General features: G+C 37.4%; 1 protein-coding gene across 4 annotated transcripts in view; it reads left to right on the top strand.

Moving 5' to 3' along the window:
- LOC132118506 (proto-oncogene tyrosine-protein kinase Src-like) overlaps positions 1-16,528 on the top strand; it is a 56,927-nt gene extending 40,399 nt beyond the window's left edge. For 2 of the 4 annotated variants that reach the window (XM_059528386.1, XM_059528387.1), the window contains 9 exons: positions 3,429-3,455; positions 4,292-4,395; positions 8,845-8,994; positions 9,963-10,118; positions 10,253-10,432; positions 10,578-10,654; positions 12,318-12,471; positions 12,624-12,755; positions 13,551-16,528. In XM_059528386.1, coding sequence (XP_059384369.1) covers positions 3,429-3,455; positions 4,292-4,395; positions 8,845-8,994; positions 9,963-10,118; positions 10,253-10,432; positions 10,578-10,654; positions 12,318-12,471; positions 12,624-12,755; positions 13,551-13,759 — 1,189 coding nt within the window. In that variant the 3' untranslated portion in view covers positions 13,760-16,528. The remainder of the gene's footprint in view (positions 1-3,428; positions 3,456-4,291; positions 4,396-8,844; positions 8,995-9,962; positions 10,119-10,252; positions 10,433-10,577; positions 10,655-12,317; positions 12,472-12,623; positions 12,756-13,550) is intronic. The other 2 variants (XM_059528388.1, XM_059528389.1) reach the window with 1 other exon arrangement.
- The last annotated feature ends 8,779 nt before the right edge of the window (positions 16,529-25,307 follow it).

Below are 25,307 nucleotides of genomic sequence, written 5' to 3'. Positions count from 1 at the left end.
AAAAACATCTCAACTTTTCAGAATGCCGCAAGCGCACCGCGGGTCATGTGACAAGAACTAAACATTCAGCTTCATCCTTTCCCGTAACAACGTTGAAAGCTCAGCCAAGATGAAGGAACAGCTGATCATAGCTGTATATGGATTGCCATTTTGAAATAAATTTAGTAGCAGAGCTACTGAAAGCGATTTTTTTTGTGCTGCAAATCCATTTATCCTTTGCTGAAATTTCCGCGTCTTCATGGAGAGAACGCGTCGCCTCAGGAGCGATTCTGCCCGAGCACTTTGGAAAGGAGGAGAAAGCGGCGCGCATAGCCTTTTTCACGCCTTATTAGGCGCGATATGTGAATGGCCCCTTAATCATTCATTAATTATTTTTTGCTTGCATACACCTTCAAATATGCCGTGGAGAAACACAGAAAGTGACCAAATTAGGTTTCATTGTGAACTTTTTTTTTTTTTTTTTTGCGAAATTCGAATATCATTTTTATTTATCGAATAATTAGAGCAGAACGAATATTCGAATGTTCGACTATCCGTGCACATCCCTAGTTCAGAGAGGTGTACTGTTTACCTTCACTGTAAATTTCCTGCTTAAGAAGGGCCCAAAAGTTCTCAATAGGGTTTAAGTCAGGTGAAGAAGGGGGCCATGTCATTAGTTTTTCATCTTTAAGGCCTTGACTGGCCAGCCATGCAGTGGAGTACTATGATGCATGTGATGGAGCGTTGTCTTGCATAAAAATCAAAGTCTTCTTGAAAGATGCATACTTTTTCCTGTACCACTGCTTGAAGAAAGTGTCTTCTAAAAATTGGCAGTAGGTCTGAGAGTTGAGACCAGTACCCCACCTCCACCTTGCTGGCGTCTGAATCGAAGTGGAGTGGCGTCTGTGTCCATTACTGATCCAACCACTGTACCCATCCATCTGGTCCGTCAAGCGTCACTCTCATCTCATCAGTCCACAAAACCTTTGAAAAATCTGTCTTCAGATATTTCTTGGCCCATTCTTGACGTTTCAATTTATGTGTCTTGTTCAGAGGTGGTCGGGTTTCAGCCTTTCTTACCTTGGCCATGTCTCTGAGAACTGAACACCTAGTACTTCTTGACACTCCAGGTAGGTTGCAGTTGTAGAATATGGCAGCACTGGAGGATAATGGGTTCCTAGTAGCTTCACGTTTGATTCTTCTCAAATCTTTGGCGGTTAATTTGCGTCTTTTCTTCTCGACACGTTTTTTGCGACCCTGTTGACTATTTGCTGCAAAACGTTTGATGGTTCTGTGATCACGGCCCAATATCTTAAATATTTCAAGACTGCTGCATCCCTGTGAAAGACTTTTTAAAATTTTTGACTTTTCAGAGTCAGTTAAATCTCTTTTTTGGCCCATTTTTCCTGAGGAGAAGAATCTGCCTAATAATTATGCACACCTTGATATAGGGTGTTGATCTACTTAGGCCACACCCTCCCTCATTACACAAATACACATCACCTGATATGCATTAAATCCAATAAGCATTCAAGTTTATACAGCTTGGATTTGGAAATTATTGATAAAATTATGATATGGTCAAAATAATCACTTGCCTAATAATTGTGCACACAGTGTATATCTTTCCATCTCCTCCGTGGGACTCGAGACCGGTGGGTCGAGCAGGTGTCGCTCATTTCCAATCACTCCACCGGCCTCGCTCCATTCCCACAGCTCTCGGCCCTGCCCCACTCGCCACATTATGCAAGAGACATATCAATAGGATTTCAGTACAATAAAGAGTCAGATTTTGTTTGTGTGGTTTTTCACATCATTTCAGGTAACTGTTATCAATCTCAGACTGGTTTGGTCAATAGTTTGCCAGGTCTTCTTAGGTAAATAGAAACTACTTACTGTAAGGTGGTTGTTCCACATTATTATGCAAGTCACAGTTCTCATGAAATAGGGTGAAGAAGAAAGGTCTTTCTGAAGATGAAAAGTATGAAACAATGCAATGTCTTGGAAAAGGCATCAACACAAACAATATTTTGCACAAAGCAAATAGACATTATTGAACTGTAAAAAGATTTGTGAGTGACTTAGATCACAGAAGATCTTGGTCAGATGAAGATTTATGAAGATGAAGTGTATTGTAATGCCAGCTGTAAAAAAGCCACTGCTGAGCAGCAGACAGGTGTTTGAAGCCACTGCAGTATCAAGATCCTCTCCATACAGACTGACAGTTGTGTGTAAAACTGCGTTCCAGTCACTGCTAACCAGACCTCACAAAGAGAAACCTGCACAGTGGCTGTAGAAAATCACTTTCAAACTGTTTAGCACCACGGTATTTTTATGCAGCATGGGATAGTGTGTTATCCTGCATGATTTCCGAGAACATTATTCTTCATTTTATACCACAGCAGAAAATGGTCAGTTATGAACTCCACATATCTTGCAGAAGTCATTTTAACACCCCAAAATAATCTTACATCTCTCTTCCCAATATTCCAACCCAAATCATCACCCACCATCTCTTTGCTGATGTTGCAGTCTCATTGGAATAGGATGGCCATTCATCAACTATCAGAAATCCATTTATCTGGACCATCCATTGTACTGAAGCATTCATAAGTGAATAAAACTATTTAAAAACAAGTCTTCATGTGTTTCATGCAGGTTTCTCTTTGTGAGGTATATATTAGGCAAATGTTGTTGTTTTTTATGCCTTTTGCAAGACATTGCATTGTTTCATACTTTTCATCTTCAGAAAGATCTTTCTTCCTCACCATATTTAATGAGAACTGTGACTTGTTTAATAATGTGGAACAACCTCTTTAAGTAGGGTTTCCATTTACCTAAGAAGACCTGGCAAACTATTGACCAAACAAGTCTGAGATTGATACCAGTTACATGAAATGATGTGAAAAACCACACAAACAAAATATGACTATTTATTTTACCGAAATCCTATTGATATGTCACTTGCATAATAATTTGGAACACGGTGTAAAACAACTAGAAATTAATAAAAACAAAAAAAAATACAAATGACAAGCACTTTAGCAAAAGATGAACATGGAAAATATTCAAAAATAAGAACTATTACAATTTAAATTCAGACTATATTATCTCAGTGACATAAAATAACAATGACGCGCAAACCTTGTGAAGTTACTAACAGAATGATTCATTCTCGCCCCTCTCTCTCTCCTTCCGGTCTGAGTCCTTCATATTTCCCCAAATGGTTTTGCTTTTCCCCCCTCCTCCATTATCTGCGATGAAGTCTCTCCATCATCTCATCAGTTAGAAAGAAAAAACCCTTGTGGCCCAAAGTCCTTTTCCATCTTGATTCTGGTCAATTTTCCTGAGACGTGCGCTGTTGCTCAGTCAACTACTGCATTAAACAAATACACAAGCACTCCTTTGAAAACCTGTCATGACTAATGTTTCCACCCTTGCCTTGCCAGTCATCTCAGATTGACTCTGGAGAAAAGGTAAGACTCAGAGAGAGCACAGCGACTAACAACAAACTGCGCTGATTTATAGAAACTAAATGTCACCAAGTCGGTCATGAATTCCAAACACCATCGTTTTATCGCTACTGGAACTAAGAAAAATATTACATGAATCGGTGATCAATATCTCATACAGCACAATTATTGTAAAGTATAGTAAATTCAGGCCCAAAACATGCAAGTTAATGCAAACGTTATTAGTTATGCAAGCTCAATTTCATAATAGGTTAAATGTACACTACTGTTTAAAGGTTTGGGGTTAGTAAGCTATTTTAAAAATAAATTAATACTTTATTTGATCAAAAGTGATCGTATAGAGATTTAGAATGTTACAAAAGATTTCTGTTTCAAATAAATGCTGTTTATCAAAAAATCCTGAAAAAACATATTTAACAGTTTGTACAAAAATATGAAGCTTCACAGATGCTTTCAACGTTGATAATAACAAGAAATGTTTGTTGAGCAGCAAATCATCATATTGAACTGATTTCTGAAGATCATGTGACAATGAAGACTGGAGTAATTCAGCCTTGCATCACAGGAATAAATTAGATTTTATCATTGATTAAATTGTTAAATTTGATTTTAACATTGGGAAAAAAAGTTATTTTAAATTGTAATAATTTCAAAATATTAATAAATGAATGCATCCTCTGTGAGTATATTCTTACAGACACTAGACTTGAATGCTGGTGTACATGTTTGCACAATGGGATGGCAGCATACGCTGTATTTCTGCTCAACTGTGTGACTCTGATGCAATGTTACATGTGATTACTTACTCTAAATACACACTCTCTCTCATCTCTCTCCAGATGGTACTTTGGAAAGATCACACGCAGGGACTCTGAGCGGCTTCTCTTGAGTCTGGAAAACCGGAGAGGAACTTTCCTGGTCAGAGAGAGTGAGACAACCAAAGGTGATTGGATGTGAACAGTACAAACTCTGAAAACTTTTTTTTATATTCACTTTGTATGTATTTGATCTATTTATAAGTTACGTTTTATTTATTATTATTTATTTATTTATTTTACTAATTTGTGTACAGGGACAATGCATGTTAATAAATGTTTCTGTAAGTGCAAGTCTTTCTAAAATGAAAATGTACAGAAATAGACAATTATTAAAATTAAAAACCAACAAAAAAAAAGGAGCATAGCAAAAACACAGACATATATGGCATACACATTGTATCAAATATATAAATCCATCCAAAGGCAATATCAAAGATTTTATTTTATTTATTATTAATTTAATATTCAAATAAAAATAATTATTAAAATTATATCCACATAAATATAAAAGGAGCAAAGCAAAAAACACAAATATACGGCATACACAGTATATTAAATATACAAATTAATTTAGAGGCACAATAAAATATTTAATTTAATTTATTGTTAACATAAAAATAATTATTACAATTATATCCACATAAAACATGGAGCAAAGCAAAAACACAAAAAAGATATTTCATACACAGTATATTAAATATATAAATACACCATAAAAGCACAATTAAATTGTAACGGAGTACAAACTTCATAATCACGGGAAGAAGGAGGCGGGAACCGGAGGACATTCAAATTAAGCTGTAAAAATAAAATAAACACAAAACAGCGTGACAGCCCCTCACGGACGACTGTCGCGCACAAATAAAAACCAAACACAAAATAAAGCCCAGGCCTGGTCCTCTCTCATCCTTCACTGTCGTCGCTTCTCTTTTATATCCTTCCATCTCCTCCATGGGACTCGCTCCGTTCCCACGGCTCTCAGCCCTGCCCCACTCCTCACAAAAATATTTGAAGCTCTTTATTATTAATTAATTAATAAACAGTAATAAGAATTGTATCCACATACAATACCTAAAGGAGCAAAGCAAACCCCAAAATATATGGCCTACAGAGTATATTAGATATATGAATCCATCTAATACCACAAAATCGCTATAAAATGTTTTATTTTATTTATTATTAAATATAAAAAAGAATTGTATTATTACTACTACTATAGTAGGGATGTAACGATTCACTCGTTTTCTCGATGCATCGATTACAAACCCTGACGATTCATATGCATCGATCTTGAAACATGATTTTTGAATCATGAATCGCTGATCTTGGACAGTAATTGATTTAAAACACTAAGAATCAAATGAATCACGATTTCTATAGCAATTCAATGCTTTTAAAATTTATACACATTACTACAAGCACGAATTAATGGAGACCTTGAAGAGTGTTCGTGAATCGTGCCTCTTATCTCTCATTCACATGCTCCACAATTACCGCCCAAGACTGTAACAGGATTGCGCTCGCGCTCCTTTTGTCTCTGACGCAGCCGATGTGTGATCTCTAAAGGTGAAGTAGCTTTACTTTTCTGTAGTTTGTCAGTGGCTCTCTGCATCTTACCCACAGCGTTACCGGAGCAGTCGAAAGCTGCGTATTTATTGCATGGATGGAGCAGAAATGTAAGTGTCTAAATCATACGCACAGTTCCATTGAATAATAAATGTGTTTTAACAATGCTGATGAACCGAAAATACGAAGAAAACTGTTAAAATAACCACAGCATTAAAAACGACCTTGAAAGAAGAGCGCGAGGTTTATCTGATAATCAGATGCATGGAAGTAACGTTTGTAGCTTTAGCAAACAGACATCTGGTGCGTTTTCTCTCAGAATCATCATTCGCTGATGGAGCGGAAAAGTTAAATAGCCAATATAGCAATTTATTATGTGAAAGTGAGATAAAGAAGTATTCACACTGAAAGAGAAGTGATCAGCTAATTTGAATAAAAGCAGAATGAACTGATCAAACGCTAAGAAAAAAACACAATAAATAACATTTATGAATGATGCAGTGCTAATTGACATAATTTATTACAGTACATAAACTATAAAGTATTTGTTTTCTACCTTATTCTGTGCAGAAAATTGATATAATTGCTAATTAAATGTAGTATATAAAACAATCATAAAATTGCCATTAGAAAAAAAAATCGACAATTACGATTGATTGATTATTGTCGAGCAGTGTATTTGATTTCTTACAGCAAATAAAAAGTAATAAAAAAAGAAGAGAATTCCTTGTAAAAAAAAAAATGCCATGCCACTGCTATGTCAATGCCAATGCTATGCCACTGGTGGGACAAAATGTTAGCTTATACATAATACTCTTAAAGCTCTTTTTTAAAATCTTGGCTTACATACATTTTTACGCCATGTTAAGCCATAGCATCATTAAACTAGCATCTAACAATGGACAAAAGTTTTTTTTTTTCACCTATGGTTCTCTAAACATAAAGGCTGCTGTGTAAATTGCCCCCTGACTAAGCATTTAAAACATTTAGGGGAAGCATTTAAATAATCCTGTGAATGCACTTAAAGAATGCAGAATCGAATCGTTATAATCGAATCAAATTTAATTCTAAATCAAATCGAATTGAAAACCTATGAATCGTGAATCTTGAATCGAATCGAAACGCTGCCTTCCCAAAGATTCACAGCCCTATACTCTAGCAAATATCTTATTTAGAATTTATATTGTTTATTAGTTTAAAATAATTATTATAATGAGAATAGTAATACATACTGTATATTTTAACATTTTAAATTAGGTGAATTGTCATTTTTAATTTTTCATTCTGTTTACCACAGTTTTGTGAATTGATATAGATTTTATATTTTATAATTACCCTTTGTCTGGTGTCACAGTGTTGATTCAAAGGCCAAACTGTAGGGATGAATGGAAAAGTGTGTCAGAATGAAATGAAGGGAATGAAACTCCGTTCTTTCCCAGGGAATGCAAAAAACATCTCTCAAATCAAAAATTCTAGTGCTGTTGCTGCTCAGCCAGTCAAATTCAGAGACCACAGCAGCTACTGTAACAGTTGCACAAGAAAGAAATTTATTAATAAAGACAGTGATGACAAATAACCAACACCAGTGTGCAGGAAATTGCTCATGCATTTGTCTACATTGAGGAAGTTGCATTTCAGGATTTCAGATCAGAACAAAGTGCACGTTCAGTTGAATTCCCCTTTTGTGCTGGCAGTTTATCATTCCTCATCTCCTCCCTGCAACCTTCCTCTCTCTAAACACTGTAAAGATCCATGCTCCATATAAGGCCGTTTACACAAACAACGGTCATCTGAGATGATATGTAAAGCGCGCATATGGCTGCGTACGTCAGGATACGAAGGTCAGAAAAGTGCTTGCAGGGATGAAGAGCGAGAAGTAGGTCAAGCATGTAACTCTGAGCCATAACACACAGCTCATACGATCAGCGAGAGAGACTGAAGATGAGTCAAATCCCAAAGAAACAAGGGAGCAAGTGACAGAGTGAATCAATGTGTGTGATGCCCACAGCGCCCTCTACAGAGCATTTTACACAGTGTTTATTAACCCTATGAAGACCTGGGGCCTGTTTCAGAAAGCAAGTTTACCAAATAAGTCCAAATATGACCCTGGAGCACAAAACCAGTCTTAAGTCTCTGGGGTATACTTGTAGCAATAGCCAAAGATGCATTGTATGGGTCAAAATTATTGATTTTTCTTTTATGCCAAAAATCATTAGGATATTAAGTGCAATTTAATGTTCCATGATGATATTTTGTAAATTTACTACTGTAAATTTATCAAAACTAAATTTTTGATTAGTAATATGCATTGCTAAGAATTCATTTGGACAACTTAAAAGGCGATTTTCTCAGTATTTAGATTTTTTTGCACCCTCAGATTCCAGATTTTCAAATAGTTGTATCTCGGCCAAATATTGTCCAATCCTAATAAATTTGTCCATACATTAATGAAAAGCTTATTTATTCAGCTTTCATATGTTGTGTAAATCTCAATTTCGACTGGTTTTGTAGTCCAGGGTCACATTTAGTCTGACTTATCGTCTGCTGTTACGGTTCAAAATAATTCAGACTGACTGAAATAAGCCTGACTTATTTGGTTAACTTGCTTCATGAAACAGGCTCCAGAATCATCAACGTGATCAAAATGTTCCTGAAAGGCCTGTTATACACAATCTACTACATACTTTCTGTCGTCTGATTGATTTGAGTTTATACTTTCTTACCAAGTAAAAGGCCTTTTAAAGGGACAGTTCACCCAAGAATGAAAATTCTGTCACATTTACTCATCCTCCATTTGTCTGAACAGAACTGCAGAAACTGCAAAAGAAACAAATGCACCAAATTCATGTTTTTGCTCGGATTAGTCTACTTCAAGGAAAAATAAAATACTACAAAAGTTTAGAATCTGGCACCCATCATACTAATCTAACAGTTTCAAATCTAAATGTTTGTTAATGCTGTCCATGTTATCCAGTTCACCTATTAAGTGTGTTCTTTGTGTTTTTTAGGTGCCTACTGTCTTTCCGTTCTGGATTATGACAACGTCAAGGGTCTAAATGTCAAACATTACAAGATCAGGAAGCTGGACAGCGGGGGATTTTACATCACGTCGCGCACACAGTTCAGTACTTTACAGCAGCTGGTCAACCACTACCGCCGTGAGTCGCTTTCTCATAGACACCTGCTCCTTTCTGAATGTCTGCGAAGGGAAGTGATACAGACGGGTATTTCTGGAAGTGGGAACTTGAGTTATAAGAATCTATAAAAAAAATAAATTGCATAAAGCAATTCCATAATTACTCATCCTTTACTTCTCATGCTGCCCTATACATAGCATCAATAGGTCCTAAAAATCTGCTACGAGAAAGATTACACAATAAATAAATTAATATTGTTAACAACATTTCAGTTATTTGTGGGTTATTAAGTTATGGGTATTCTTATTATTTGTGTTAATATATTATTACTTATTGTCAATAATTATAATAATTTTGTAGATTACGTAAATTTGTATTATTATTATTATTATGGAAAAATAATGATACAACAATAATTATAATACATTTAAGATATGTTATTGTTTTATTGTAAAAATAATTGTTAAATTGTATTATTATTATTACTGAAAATAATAATAATAATATTTATGCATTTTATTAATTAATTTGTTAATGTGGTTAATTACATTTATTTAAGTTAGAATAAGTTATAAGGTATTATATAGTAAGTTGTATAAGTATTTTACTATTTTGTTCTGTTTTATTTTATTATTAATTTTAAATTATTTAATAATATATGAAATATGAATCTTCATTTTTTAAGGTATACTTAAAACGTTAAAATAATTTTATCATTATTTAAAATAATACGTTATATTTATTTATTATTTTTAATAAACAAATAATTTCATAAATTAACTTTTTAATTTAGATACATTGCCATTTTTAATTTTAATTCTGCAACAAAAGGATCTTAATATAGAATCAAGATGAGCCAGAACTACCCATTTAAAAAAAAGTAAAAGAAAAAGAAAGAAAAATATATATACTATTGCAGTAACAATGCAAACTTTTTAACAGCTGTAAAAAATAATAAACATGCTCTTTTCTGTCTGTGTCCGTCACAGAGCACGCAGACGGCCTGTGTCACTGTCTGACTGACGTGTGTCCCGTGCTGAAGCCTCAGACTCAGGGCCTGGCACGGGACGCCTGGGAGATCCCACGGGACTCTCTGAGACTCGACGTCAAACTGGGCCAGGGTTGCTTCGGAGAGGTCTGGATGGGTAAGACTTCTTCTTTCAACTTCCTTCCTTTGAAAACCAAAGCTTTGTGAGTTAAATAAGAAGTTCAGCAGTGCAAAATACCACAGCTGTGTGATGATGCAAGCAAAGCTTTCACAGTGTCTTTTTCCCATCAGGCACTTGGAACGGCACGACACGTGTGGCCATCAAGACTCTGAAGACTGGCACTATGTCTCCTGAGGCCTTCCTGCAGGAAGCGCAGGTGATGAAGAAACTCAGGCACGAGAAGCTGGTGCAGCTTTACGCAGTCGTCTCCGAGGAGCCCATTTACATCGTCACTGAGTACATGGGACAAGGTCAGTACAGAGATCCAGTGAACTATATTGGGCTAAAGATGTCTAAGAAATGAGAACTCGCTGGAAGATGTGTAAATAGAGCATCTAGAGGTCTGCCAGTAAAAGTGTGAATGGAGATGAGACGCTGTGATTTCTGCTCTCACAGGAAGTCTGCTGGATTCCCTGAAGGGTGACATGGGGAAAATGCTGCGGTTGCCTCAGCTTGTGGATATGGCCTCTCAGGTACATTATGATAGGATATCTAATAATGAAATCGCAAAGAAAAATAATAGTTTTGATAATTAAATAAAAAGTAATATAATTGGAAACAGTATATTATAAAATGTACATTACTGATTTTTTTTAATGTTTTGAAAGACATCTTATGCTCACCAAGGCTGCATTTATTTGATAAAATAATGCTATAAAAAGCAGAAATAATATTGTTATTTAAAATAACTGTTTTCCATTTTAATATATTATAATATATAATTTATTTCTGTGATCAAAGCTGAATTTTCTGCATCATTACTCCAGTCTTCAGTGTCACATGATTCTTCAGAAATCATTAATGAATTAATCAATATGCTGATTTGCTGCTCAAGCAACAATTCTGATTATTATAAATATTGAAAACAGATGTGCTACTTAATATTTGTTTATATATATATATATATATATATATATATATATATATATATATATAAACATTTTTTTTCAGAATTCTTTGATGAATTGAAAGTTTAAAACAACAGCCTTAATTGAATGCGTCCTGTCTGAAAATAAGTATTATTATATTATATTATAAATAATATTTACAAATTTTATGTTTGTGCTGTGTTTGTACAGTATGTGTGTGTGTGTGTGTGTGTGTATTATATATATATATATATATATATATATACAGTACAGACCAAAAGTTTGGAAACATTACTATTCTTAATGTTTTTGAAAGAAGTTTCTTCTGCTCATCAAGCCTGCATTTATTTGATGAAAAATACAGAAAAAACAGTAATATTGTGAAATATTTTTACAACTTAAAATAATAGTTTTCTATTTGAATATACTTAAAAAATATATATTTATTCCTGTGATGCAAAGCTTTTCAGCATCATTACTCCAGCCTTCAGTGTCACATGTAACATCCAGTCTATCACATGATCATTTAGAAATCATTCTAATATTCTGATTTATCATGAGTGTTGGAAACAGTTCTGCTGTCTCATATATTTATAAATAAAAGGTTAAAAAGAACTGCATTTATTCAAAATAATAATTCTAATAATATATATTCTAATAATATATTTTCTTTACTATCACTTTTTATCAATTTAACACATCCTTGCTGAATAAAAGTATTGATTTTATTAAAAAAAAAGAAAGAAAAAAAAAATTACTGACCCCAAATTACTGACCAGTAGTCTATATTGTTATTACAAAATATTTATATTTTAAAAACATAGCTTCTTTTTTTTTTACTTTTTATTCATCAAAGTATCCTAAAAAAGTATCACATGTTCTGAAAAAATATTAAGCAGCAGAACAAAAAATTGATGAACAAAATGTAGTTCCTGTGGCTCAAACAGTACAGCACAGCATCAATGCCAAGGTCACTATCTTGAAAGTGTTATAAGTCACTTTGGATAAAAGTGTCTGCCAAATTGTTAAATGTAAATGTTGTTAATTTAAACACTCACTGAGTAAATAAAAATAAAAATAAAAAACTATATAACCCTGTACTGAAGGAGGAACTATATTTCTAGACTTGGATAGTGTAGGATGCATCACTAAAAACAGCATTGTGGTGGCGGTTTTTACATGTCATTGTCTTCATAATGTATATGAATCTATTTCTACTCTGTGGATACTCTGGAGGGCGGCGTTATAATTTATGTGTTGTCCTCAGATCGCCTCTGGAATGGCGTACGTGGAAAGAATGAACTATGTGCACAGGGACCTCAGAGCTGCCAACATCCTGGTGGGTGATAACCTGGTGTGTAAAGTGGCTGACTTCGGCCTCGCTCGACTCATAGAGGACAACGAATACACGGCCAGACAGGGTGAGCAGGAGCACCTTCTCCATGTTCTACACATCTTCAGTTGTTTCCTGAGGCCGTCTCATTTTCAAGACTTCATGTCGTTGCTTTTTCTGACCTTAATTGAATCAGTTTAATTATGATGACAAGCCTCTCTTAAATCATTATTACAACAGGAGCCAAGTTTCCCATCAAGTGGACTGCGCCAGAGGCAGCACTTTACGGCCGCTTCACCATCAAATCTGACGTGTGGTCGTTTGGGGTCTTACTGACGGAGCTGGCAACCAAAGGCAGGGTGCCTTATCCAGGTACTACTGCTCTACAGACAAATATTAATCAAAGAAAGTCATCCGCTCACTTTAAAAAAAAAAAGTATTATAAATTATTTATATATATATATATATATATATATATATATATATATATATATATATATATATATATATATATTCACCTGCTTTATTTATTTTCACATCGAGTCCAGTGCAGGGTTCAACATTTCTAAAAAAAAAATAATAATAATAATAAAAATGATAAAAAATGTTTTTAATATTTATCATTTAAATTATTCTATAAATTATTAAGCATTATGTCACCCAAAATGAAATAAAATGAATTAATAAATTAAGCAATAATAATATTTATATGTGTATATATTTGTGTGTGTATCATAAAAAAAAACATTTTTAACAATGATAATAATTAATTCATGTATTACATTTGTTTAAAGAATGGTATGTTATTGTTATTATTGTACTTTCAAAAAAGATGGAATAAATTATAAAAAAAAAAAGTTTTTTTGAGGATTGTTCTTTGACAAAGTTCATAAAGTAATGATTTGTAAAAATAATAATAATCATATTATATATATATACTTATATATATAAAATATTAAATATAGGGTGTGTTTATGACAACATAGTTTATAATATTATCATGTTAAATGACATTTTAAAGAGATCTGTCCGCAAAGAGCACATGACAGCATTTCTGGTTGTTCCTCCCTGCTGACAACCACATCCTCTGGCTGGTTAAAATGTGCCTGCACCACAGTCTGACACCTGACCCACATCCACTCTGTTTGACGTGTCTCCTCTGCTCAGGTATGGTGAACCGGGAGGTGCTGGATCAGGTGGAGCGAGGCTACAGGATGCCCTGTCCCGCTGAGTGCCCCGAATCCCTCCACGAGCTTATGCTGACCTGCTGGCGCAAGGAGCCCGAGGAGCGGCCCACCTTCGAATACCTCCAGAGCTTCCTGGAAGACTACTTCACCTCCACTGAACCACAGTACCAGCCGGGCGAGAACCTCTAGAGATGCAGATCCAGTCAAGTGTGAGAAAAGCGAAAAGGATATAATTTCCCTGACCGGGAACGTGGGATGTTTGTGGCATAACCCAAACAATACTGATCCACACAGGCGACAACGTCGCATCCAGCTAAATCAGCAACTTATTGGGTTTTAACATGGTTTCAGAGTCATAGCATCTATAACATAATCGCATGTTTCTCCACTTTCATCGCAGATGAGCTGCAAACAGCAAGACAAGGTGCATCTTTTCTGCAAAGAAATTCAATAACAAATTGCATCTTCAGCCGCCGTCGTTTCTGCTGATAGTTGCAAGGAAATTTTTTTCCTGAAGCTCTGCGGATTGATCCCTAGCTGTTTTCTTGACCTCGATGTACCACCCCTTCTCTCCTAAACCCTTTTAGCAGATGCTCCAGATCTGTCATTCATCTCCCCTCCCACAATCCCTCTCTTCTTTCCTCTCCCATCCCCCCACGGACCCCCAAAGCGTCAGCTCCATCAGCTCTGGTGTTCACCGTGAACTCTGCGACCCGTTCCCGTTAATGTCTTCCAAAAGATATCCAGGGGCTGTATCTGAACATAGTATTTTATGCCTTTTAATGGTAGAAATTAGCTTTTTGTCCTATAATGCTTATTTGTTTTTTTGTAATAACCTGGATAGACTGGAATAAGAACTTGATTGGTTGAACACTGGTCACATGATTGGAAGTCACTTCTGAATTCTGAAATCCTTTTGATATGGACTCAAAAGGAGAGTCGTTCAGAATGCGGTTTCATTTGATACAGTCATTTTACTCTTCTAGTATTCGAAACAACTACTGATATAAAGCATTGTTTTTGTTTAAAGCAGATGTGACTGTATAGTCTTACTTTGTGTGCCGATACAAAGGAAAAAAATGATTTTTTTACTGTTTTATTATGTATAAAATGTATTTTTATTAATGTTGTTTTTGTAACAAAGAGGATGAGCAGGATTTGTAATTAGAATTTAAAGGAATAGTTCACTGAAATGAACATTTGTCATTTTCTAACCCTCACGTAAAACACAAACTGAGATGTTTAGGTTAATGTTCATGCTGCTCTTTTCCATATACAGTACTTTTACATTTATTGCATGAGAAAAACATCCTCTAAATATCTCTTTTTGTATCCCATGAAAATGATAACAGCATTAATGTTTGGAATAACACGAGGGTGGTAAATTATGACATCACTTAAATTTGTACACTGGAAAAAAAAAGTTTCCCCCTTTTAGTATTTTTGTCTTGTTTTCCCATTACAAACATTCATAAATCAAGCAAAATTATATAGGAGAGTTTTCTGAAATTAAATGATTTTATGTTTAAAACAAAAAAGATATCTGGCAATCCTTAAGATTAGGTATTTTCTTACTCAATTATCAGATATTTTTTTCTCACTTTAAGCATAAACTCGCTTAACTTTGATCTATTTTTTCAGAAAAGAACACTTTTTATCGTAAGTATTTTGCTTCTAAAGTTGATTTAGGAATATTTGTACTTGAAAACAAGACAAAAGCACTAAGGAAGAACATCTGCTTTTGTAGTGTCGGGGAGCTATTGCCTTTATCATTTATGAATATTGTTCAAGAGATATTTGAACTGAATCCTCAAAGCTTGTTAAATGCTTAAATTTCAAATGTTTTATCTTTTCGGCTTTTTTGAGACAAATTCTGACACGTGCCGTCAAAGTTGCCAATATGTTATATGCAAAATAGCCATTGTTATATATAATTGTGGGTAACGACCTCAGTCCCATCGCTGCTACTTTCCAATAAGATTCACAGAAAGCCATGAACCTTGTCTGTGAGGTGTTAGTGATGGTTTGAGATACCCAAATAAATAATATAATCACTGCTGAGACAATGTAGAATGAAATCAATTTGAGTTGTAGGGATGTTTGTGCTGATATGATAATGGTAAGGGTTTGGAAATGTCCCGACGAGTTCTTTAGAATGGCATGCAGCTGTAATCGCGGTACTTTAGCTGGTAGATGTGTAACGGCAGTCCATATTCTGTAAATACTTTCGTATGTAAATATTCTTTTCATATTTATTCATATTGCCTCAGTTTATGTTAAGCAGAGCTTTGCTTGTTTCTCCCCGTAAGATCAAGGCTATGGGTAGACATTGGATCCTGTGCGAAGCTGACTGCAAAATAGTTGTGTTCTGCAAATCCAGTTTTCCTACTGCAAATGAATGCACAGAGAAGCAGCCAATCACAAAACAGGAAGAATTCACAGATTCAAATCACGTTCTTTATTTTTATTTACAGTAAGAAGCTCACCTTTATGAATCATTACGTTAGGTATGACTTTGGCACTAAAGTATTGTGTTTTATTATTACTTTTTAACTGTTTTAACTTGCAATAAATCTGCTGTTGATTTTGACAGGTAGTTACTGCGAAGTAAACTGCACTGTATGCATTGCTCTGATTGTAATAGGACTTACGGAGGATATTTGACGATGGAGTGGTCTTGGTTCGTGCTGTAGAACTGGAAAATAAAATGATGACAAGTAAAACAATATTAGTGCATCCCCATCTAATGTATTCAAACTATGCAGTTGTTTTCTATGAGTTGCGTGTCTGTATTTTAACTGCAGTTGCTCACAATCAGATTCCAGGTACTTGCTCCCATACAGTTCTGCAGTAACTGGTTTCAAAATATGAAATAATACGGAAATGAGTTTTGTACTTTAAAAAAATTATGACTTAGTGTAATCTTTTTTTTTTAGTGCAATAAACTACGTTTCTAAAGCTTGTATTTAAGCACAGGAGAGTTTTATTTTCCCGTTCATCCAAAGTGTAGAAGAGTTTGTTTCTTCATCAGATTTGGAGAAATGCATTACATCACGTGCACACCAATGTGAATGGGTGCCGTCAGAATGAGAGTCCAAACAGCTGATAAAAACATCACAATAATCCACAAGTAATCCACACAACACTCCAGTCCTTCAATTAACATCCTTTCTAGCAAAAAACAAATATGACTGTGTCTTTTAATGTGAGAGGAAAACGGGAGATGGATTTTTTCTCTGGAGGAAGCGTTATTGGCAACTATAAGCTGATATTTTCAGTGATAGGTGAAATTGAGCTTTTTGAAACTCCAAGTCACCATTGCATTGTAAAATTATTCACCATTTCGAAGCGCTTGAATCGGATAGCGTATCGCGACTCATTTGATCCATCGGGACTCCATAGCACATATTGTGAATTATTTAGGACCTCGGAACGCATATCGCGAACTATTTGATTGAACGGGAATTCCGAGCAGGTTTGCAAATCTTCTGATTCATATCGGAATTTGGAGCTGGCTTGCAAATCATTTTGCGAATTGAAAGATTCGTGATATGCTCCCAATCTGAAATATGGTTCGCGAATCATTATTCAGATCGGGACGTCGGAGCACGGATTTAATTTACTTCGGGGCGGGTTCGAGAATCATTTGATTCAGATCTGTGCAGGTTAGTGAATCATTGCTTCCCAAAACCATGTTAGCTAATATGGTCGTTAATTCCATTAAACTCTGTTGGTAGCGACGGAACTTGCGACCATAGTTGCTTTTGGTAAATGCACCCCTGATCGGGACTTCAAAGTGACGTGTCTTGAAAGTGACGTGACATTCAGCCAAGTATGGTGACCCATACTCAGAATTTGTGCTCTGCGTTTAACCCATCCGAAATGCACACACACAGAGCAGTGAACACACACACACTGTGAGCACACACCCGGAGCAGTGGGCAGCCATTTATGCTGCGGCGCCCGGGGAGCAGTTGGGGGTTCGATGCCTTGCTCAAGGGCACCTAAGTCGTGGTATTGAAGGTGGAGAGAGAACTGTACATGCACTCCCCCCACCCACAATTCCTGCCGGCCCGGGACTCGAACTCACAACCTTTCGATTGGGAGTCCGACTCTCTAACCATTAGGCCACGACTTCAAAGCAGGTTTGTGAATCATTTGATTCAGATCGGAACTTCGGAGCAGGTAGGGCTGTTCGATTCAACAATTTTTGGAATCGATACCGATTCTTGATTCTTTTCCATTCTTGTTTTTTAGATTAAAGCAGGGCCGGCCCTGACCAATTTGCTGCCCTAGGCAAGATTTTAACTGGCGCCCCATGCATCACAGCCCATTTCACCCTGTCATTGTGTTCATGATTTAGCATATATATATATATATATATATATATATATATATATATATATATATATATATATATATATATATATATATATATATATATATATATATATATATATATACACACACACACACACACATTACAGCAGAACTGTTTCCAACACTCATAATAAATCATCATATTAGAATGATTTCTAAAGGATCATGTGATAGACCGGATGTCACATGTGACACTGAAGAATGGAGTAATGATGCTGAAAATTCAGCTTTGCATCACAGAAATAAATGATAATTGAAAGTATAATAAATTGAAAACAAATTATTTTAAATTGTAATGATATATCACAATATTACATTTTTTCTGTATTTTTGATCAAATAAATGCAGGCTTGATGAGCAGAAGAAACTTCTTTCAAAAACATTAAAAATAGTAATGTTTCCAAACTTTTGGCCTGTACTGTATCCCCCCAAAACTGCACAACTGTAGAGTAAAACATTAATAAAAAATAAAAATAAAAAATGCGTCTTAAAACTGACATGATTGTACAAAATCACAGTCTGGGGACTCAGAACTCACAACTGCTAACATTAAGTTTAAGGTAAAAATAACTGCCATGAAATTATAGTATCTTACTCCTATGCAATAAATTGTTCTTTCACTACATCTCTTTACCTCTGTCTTTATCCTCTTCTCTTTTTTTTTGGCACTGTATCTATCGCAGACTATGCTCATTTATAATGTGTCATGTAAATTCGGCCTTCCGTCACAATCAGGAAACTTTCACCGTGTCTAGAACTGGCGCGAGCTGCCAGGCCCGTTTCTACGAGCTGTGTGTTAACAAAAGCAGTGCTGTCTACATTGGATGCGGCGTCGGGCACGCTACACAACAAAATACCAACAACTGATCGTGCGCGCGCTCTGTTTCTGACGCACTTCAAGCACTCGATGGGCAGGGGAAGATTGAAGAGCCGGACTTTTTTTTTTTTTTTTTTGCTTTATTTGGTAGTATTTCGAATTAATGGTTTTTAAATAGTAGCATATTATAAAAACCGATCACCGATCTATGCTCGTGACCTGGCGCGGATTAATGCACAGGCTTACATAGGCTGCAGCCTAGGGGCCCCACGTGTTCAGGGGGCCTCGGATTGGCCAGACATTGTTTTTTTTTCTTGGGGGGGATTCCAGTTTTAAAAACGTTATCTAATCACTGTTTAACCTAATAAAAAATACTGACTAATATAATGTTAAATTATCTGTGATTATATATAGATTTTAATAGCTTGATGCTCTTTAAATATTTTGTTGCATTGTAAAAAAGATTCGGTGCATAGGACGGACCTATCCGCGATCGCTCTCCTTGGTTCTGACCAAAGAACAGCGCTTTGGAATCTCCATTACGCATCATAAGCATCATTCCTGGGCAGCGTTTCCCGATAACGTTGTCTCTTAGCGCGCTACGAAGACTCTTAAGGTATTACTTAACTAAAGGTTAAACCATTGCTAGGCGTCTTCAGGGGCCAGGGCTATCATCCACTCGCGAGGCAGAGGTGCTGAGGACAGAGGCGCTGGCGCCCTCCTAGCAATGGCGCTGGTCGCGCTAGCATCCAGGGGTGGCAGAGACGAAGATGTAGGTGATGATGTGGATCTCAGCTCTCTTCATCTCCTGGTTGCAGCGATGACTCCGAGACTGTACGTGCGTGTTTAAGGTACCTAAACAACGACTGTTGCAACAGGGCCGAGGGCTGGGTTGGAAAATATGTGATGTAATTATGTTTTTTAATTTAATCAATGTTGATTATGAAAGTGAGCATGCAGCATGAGAAAGATATGATACATCATGAGATGTGCAATATGTCTGGAGACATGGGTAAAACATTTTGACCACTTCATTAAGTTTTGTTTTGTAGTCTCTTTTTTACAAGATTTTCGTTTTGTATAAATTGTATCTTAATTTTGATCAATGTTTTATCAACAAATTGCCTGTATTTATTAAATAACAAGCAAATATATAGCAGACAGTGTAATAAGGCGCCGACACGATCACTTGCATTGCATGTGAACTGGAGGGCGCCGAAACTCAGCTTGTGCTTCACAGATTTGAGAAATATAGGCTATCTATTATAGAAAGTTTGAAATGTCTACTTTTAAACGAAAATATTCAAAACTAAAATAAATAGGCTAGCCTACACTCTGAATATGTAATATGAAATGTGCATTTCTCTCTGGCATTCATGGCGAGACCGCATCATCAACTTCATCTTTGCTGCGACACAGAAAACACCAGTTTATTAATAAATAATTCATACATCTCTTCTTGTGGTCGTGCGCTTGAGTGCGGCTATATTATGTAAACGCTCATCTATCTGGTATATAGGCTAAGTAATTAAATTAATATAAAGGGGCGATTTGTCCACAAATGGCTTAAATGAACAACTACTTGTCGACTAGAAAAAACTTTAGTCGGAGGCAGCCCATATTCCACATATTTGCAGCCTGCAGGCCATTCTGGGTTGAGCGAGCGACCCTGAGCGGAATGAGCAAGCGGAATATTCAGAAATGCGCTCTCCGCTCACGAGCTCTGATCGGAAAAAAACCCGAACCACTGTCTGCTGAACTTGCGCAGAAACATCAAAGACAGGTTAGACATAACCAGCTTTTTTTAAAAAAAAATTTTAAACTAATATTTAGACTATTTTAGCAAAAAATTATGAGCTTATTGCTTATAATTCTTGACAAAATTAGAACATAAATTTTTTTTGAAGAAAAGTTTTTGATTGGCCTGTTGAAAAGTGGGTGGGCCTAGGCCTGTCAGGGCGCGAACAAAAGAAGACCCTAATTGGCCCATAAGAAACATTTAAAAAAACAAGCAGGTGATTGGGTAGATGTGAATTGGTTATCCAATCAGCTGCTGTTGGTCAAATCATGTCAATCATTTTCATTTACGTCACTGCTATTGCTGGAGGACATAGTGGCAGAATGGCTGAAAGAAAGCATGAAAATGGAGCACAAAAACGTAAATTACTAAAGTTAAGAGAACAACGGGACAAAGATATATTGAAAAAAATTCCTAAATTGACAAAGCTGCTGAATCTTCATCCAGTCAAAGACAAGATCCACCGCAGACTGCCGGAACGGAGCAAGCTGAAACGCCTGCAGCTAGTTCATCATGTTATCGGTAAGTTAATATTTCAGGGAATTTGGGGAGTTATTCCACAATGCAGTGTTTCCTCTATTTTTATTTTATTGTGGCGGTGCGCAATGGCAATTTCTTCCGCCTCGCTTTTTATTTTTGTCAAAATGTTCGCTTTCTTCCAAGTCGACTATTAAACGAACAGCTCGCGGGACGATTCGGGTGCTAGGCTATCATCCACTCTCGAGGCAGAGGCGCTGGCGCCCTTCTAGCCCTTCGCGCTTAAAAACGTCACCGCGTCCGCGGGAGATGGCTTTGAAACCCAGACACCAAAATCAAGAAATAAATAACTATGGCTAACATTACAAGAAACATCAATGCTCGAAATCAAAGCCATTTTGGTCGCATATGCTCCTGAAATAAAATCTGTGCGAGTGCGACCTAAAATATATTAGAGAGAGAGAAAGACAACAGCAAGTGATGAGAGAGAGACAACAGCAAGTGATGAGAGAGAGACAACAGCAAGTGATGAGAGAGAGAGAGAGACAACAGCAAGTGATGAGAGAGAGACAACAGCAAGTGAGCAAGTGATGAGAGAGAGAGACAACAGCAAGTGATGAGAGAGAGACAACAGCAAGTGATGAGAGAGAGACAACAGCAAGTGATGAGAGAGAGACAACAGCAAGTGATGAGAGAGAGACAACAGCAAGTGATGAGAGAGAGACAACAGCAAGTGATGAGAGAGAGACAACAGCAAGTAATGAGAGAGAGAGAGAGAGACAACAGCAAGTGATGAGAGAGAGAGACAACAGCAAGTGATGAGAGAGAGACAACAGCAAGTGATGAGAGAGAGACAACAGCAAGTGATGAGAGAGAGAGAGAGACAGACAACAGCAAGGGATGAGAGAGAGACAACAGCAAGTGATGAGAGAGAGAGAGAGACAACAGCAAGTGATGAGAGAGAGACAACAGCAAGTGATGAGAGAGAGAGAGAGACAACAGCAAGTGATGAGAGACAGACAACAGCAAGTGATGAGAGAGAGAGAGAGACAACAGCAAGTGATGAGAGACAGACAACAGCAAGGGATGAGAGAGAGACAACAGCAAGTGATGAGAGAGAGAGAGAGACAACAGCAAGTGATGAGAGAGAGACAACAGCCAGTGAGCAAGTGATGAGAGAGAGAGACAACAGCAAGTGATGAGAGAGAGACAACAGCAAGTGAGCAAGTGATGAGAGAGAGACAACAGCAAGTGATGAGAGAGAGACAACAGCAAGTGATGAGAGAGACAACAGCAGAGACCGTAACATCATATATCAGTTTCTGTGAGGATATGTGTATTCCTACAAAGACTCAACTAAATTACAACAATGACAAACCGTGGTTCACTGCAAAACTCAGACAGCTCCGTCAGGCCAAAGAAGATGCTTACGTGAAGGGGGACAATGTCGTGTATAAACAGGCTAAATACACACTGGAAAAGGAGATTAAAGTGGCAAAGAGGAATTATTCTGAAAAAATAAGGACTCAGTTCACTTCGAACGACTCCGCATCAGTGTGGAAAAGCCTAAAGAAGATCACCAATTACAAGACACCACCCCCCAGCACTGTGGAGAATCAACGACTGGCAGACAATCTGAACGAGTTTTACTGCAGGTTTGAAAGAACACCCATCACCTGCCCTGAACACCTCCCCACACAACCATTCACACCATTCTCAACTCCTGCAACCCATCCTGATCACCTCTCCAATCAACCGCTCTCACCATTCACAACTCCTGCAACCAACCCTGAATGCCTCTCCAAACAACCGTTCACACCACTCACAACTCCTGCAACCCACCCTGAACACCTCTCCAATCAAGCACTCTCACCATTCACACCTCCTGCATCCCCCCTCTCCCCCACACCTGCAATACAGATCAGCGAGGATGCGGTGCGCCAGGTCTTCCGGAAGCAGAAAAGGAAAAAAGAACCAGGCCCAGATTGCGTTACACCAGCCTGTCTGAAATCCTGTGCTGACCAGCTGGCCCCCATCTTCACACAGATCTTCAACAGATCGCTGGAACTGTGCGAAGTCCCTTCATGCTTCAAACGCTCCACCATCATCCCCATCCCAAAGAAATCCAAAATTACAAGACTAAATGACTACAGGCCTGTGGCTCTAACGTCTGTAGTCATGAAGTCATTTGAAAAACTGGTGCTGGCCCACCTGAAAGACATCACTGGACCCTTGCTAGATCCTCTTCAGTTTGCCTACAGAGCAAACAGGTCTGTGGACGATGCAGTAAACATCGGACTGCATTATGTTCTGCAACACCTAGACAGACCGGGGACTTATGGGAGGATCCTGTTTGTGGACTTCAGCTCTGCCTTCAACACAATCATCCCAAACCTCCTCTTGCCCAAACTAACTCAGCTCTCCATGCCCACCTCCGTCTGTCAGTGGATCAACAGCTTCCTGACAGACAGGCAGCAGCTAGTGAGGCTGGGAAAATACACATCCAGCACCCGTACAATCAGCACCAGAGCTCCCCAGGGCTGTGTTCTCTCCCCACTGCTCTTCTCCCTGTACACTAAAGATTACACATCTAAGGACCCCTCTGTCAAGCTCCTGAAGTTTGCAGATGACACCACACTCATCGGCCTCATTCAGGACGGTGACGAGTCTGCTTACAGACATGAGGTTAAAGAGCTGGCTGTCTGGTGCACTCTCAACAACCTGGAGCTTAACACGCTCAAAACAGTGGAGATGATCGTGGACTTCAGGAGAAACCCCCCTGCTCTCCCCCCACTCATCATCATGAACAGCACTGTGACTGCAGTGGAGTCATTCAGGTTCCTGGGCACCACTATCTCTCAGGACCTGAAGTGGGACATACACATTGACTCCATTGTGAAAAAGGCCCAGCAGAGGTTGTACTTCCTTCGCCAGCTGAGGAAGTTTAACCTGCCACAGGAGCTGCTGAAACAGTTCTACTCCACCATCATCGAATCCATCCTCTGCACTTCAGTAACTGTCTGGTTCAGCTCAGCTTCTAAATCGGACCTCAGAAGACTACAGAGGGTAGACTGCCGAGCGAATCATCGGTACAACCCTCCCATCTATTCAAGAACTGTACTTATCCAGAGTGAGCAAAAGGGCTGTTAAAATCACTCTGGACCCCTCACATCCAGCACACTCCCTCTTTGAACTGTTGCCATCTGGTCGACGCTACAGAGCACTGAGCACCAGAACGACCAGACACAGGAACAGTTTCTTTCCTCAGGCAATCCATCTTATGAACAGCTGATAATAACTGTGGGACACACTACACTATTTATATTTATATACACTACACTTTTTATCCAACACACATACTTAGCGTACACTTAAATCTTTTGCACATAATATACATGTACATACATGGAACACACTACACTATTTATATTTATATACACATACACTTATTTATCCAACACATACTTAGCGTACAGTTAAAATTTTTCCACATAATATACATGTACATACATAAATGCTCATTTTAATATACCTGCCATACATTGTCAATTTGTATATTGTCATTCCTTACCCACCTATTTGTATTATTTTTGTATTTTTTATTCCTTATTGTGTTTTTTGTTCTGTCGCTGTTATGTTGCACTGCGGAGCTCTGTCACGAAAACAAATTCCTCGTATGTGTGAACATACCTGGCAATAAAGCTCATTCTGATTCTGATTCTGATTCAGCAAGTGATGAGAGAGAGACAACAGCAAGTGATGAGAGAGAGAGAGAGAGAGAGAGAGAGAGAGAGAGAGAGAGAGAGAGACAACAGCAAGTGATGAGAGAGAGACAACAGCAAGTGATGAGAGAGACAGCAGCAAATGATGAGAGAGAGACAACAGCAAGTGATGAGAGAGAGACAACAGCAAGTGATGAGAGAAAGACAACAGCAAGTGATGAGAGAAAAAGAGACAACAGCAAGTGATGAGAGAGAGAGAGACAACAGCAAGTGATGAGAGAGAGACAACAGCAAGTGATGAGAGAGAGACAACAGCAAGTGAGCAAGTGATGAGAGAGAGAGAGACAACAGCAAGTGATGAGAGTTGAAATGTGAAGGTATTTTGTTGCTTTGATGTTTATAGTTACATTTTTTGGGGGGCTGTGGTGCAGATAATACTATCTGACATTCTTTCCACTTACACCTCTGTTTATGTTTTGGTTGTACTGCCAGTGTTTCTTGATCATAATTAAATGGTAGATTCTAAGCACTGAGCCTTGTTTG

The sequence above is a fragment of the Carassius carassius genome, chromosome 37, assembly GCF_963082965.1.
Source record: "Carassius carassius chromosome 37, fCarCar2.1, whole genome shotgun sequence".
NCBI lineage: Eukaryota > Metazoa > Chordata > Actinopteri > Cypriniformes > Cyprinidae > Carassius > Carassius carassius.
Note: the sequence above shows the minus strand (reverse complement) of the source record. Positions and strands in the feature narration are given on the sequence as shown.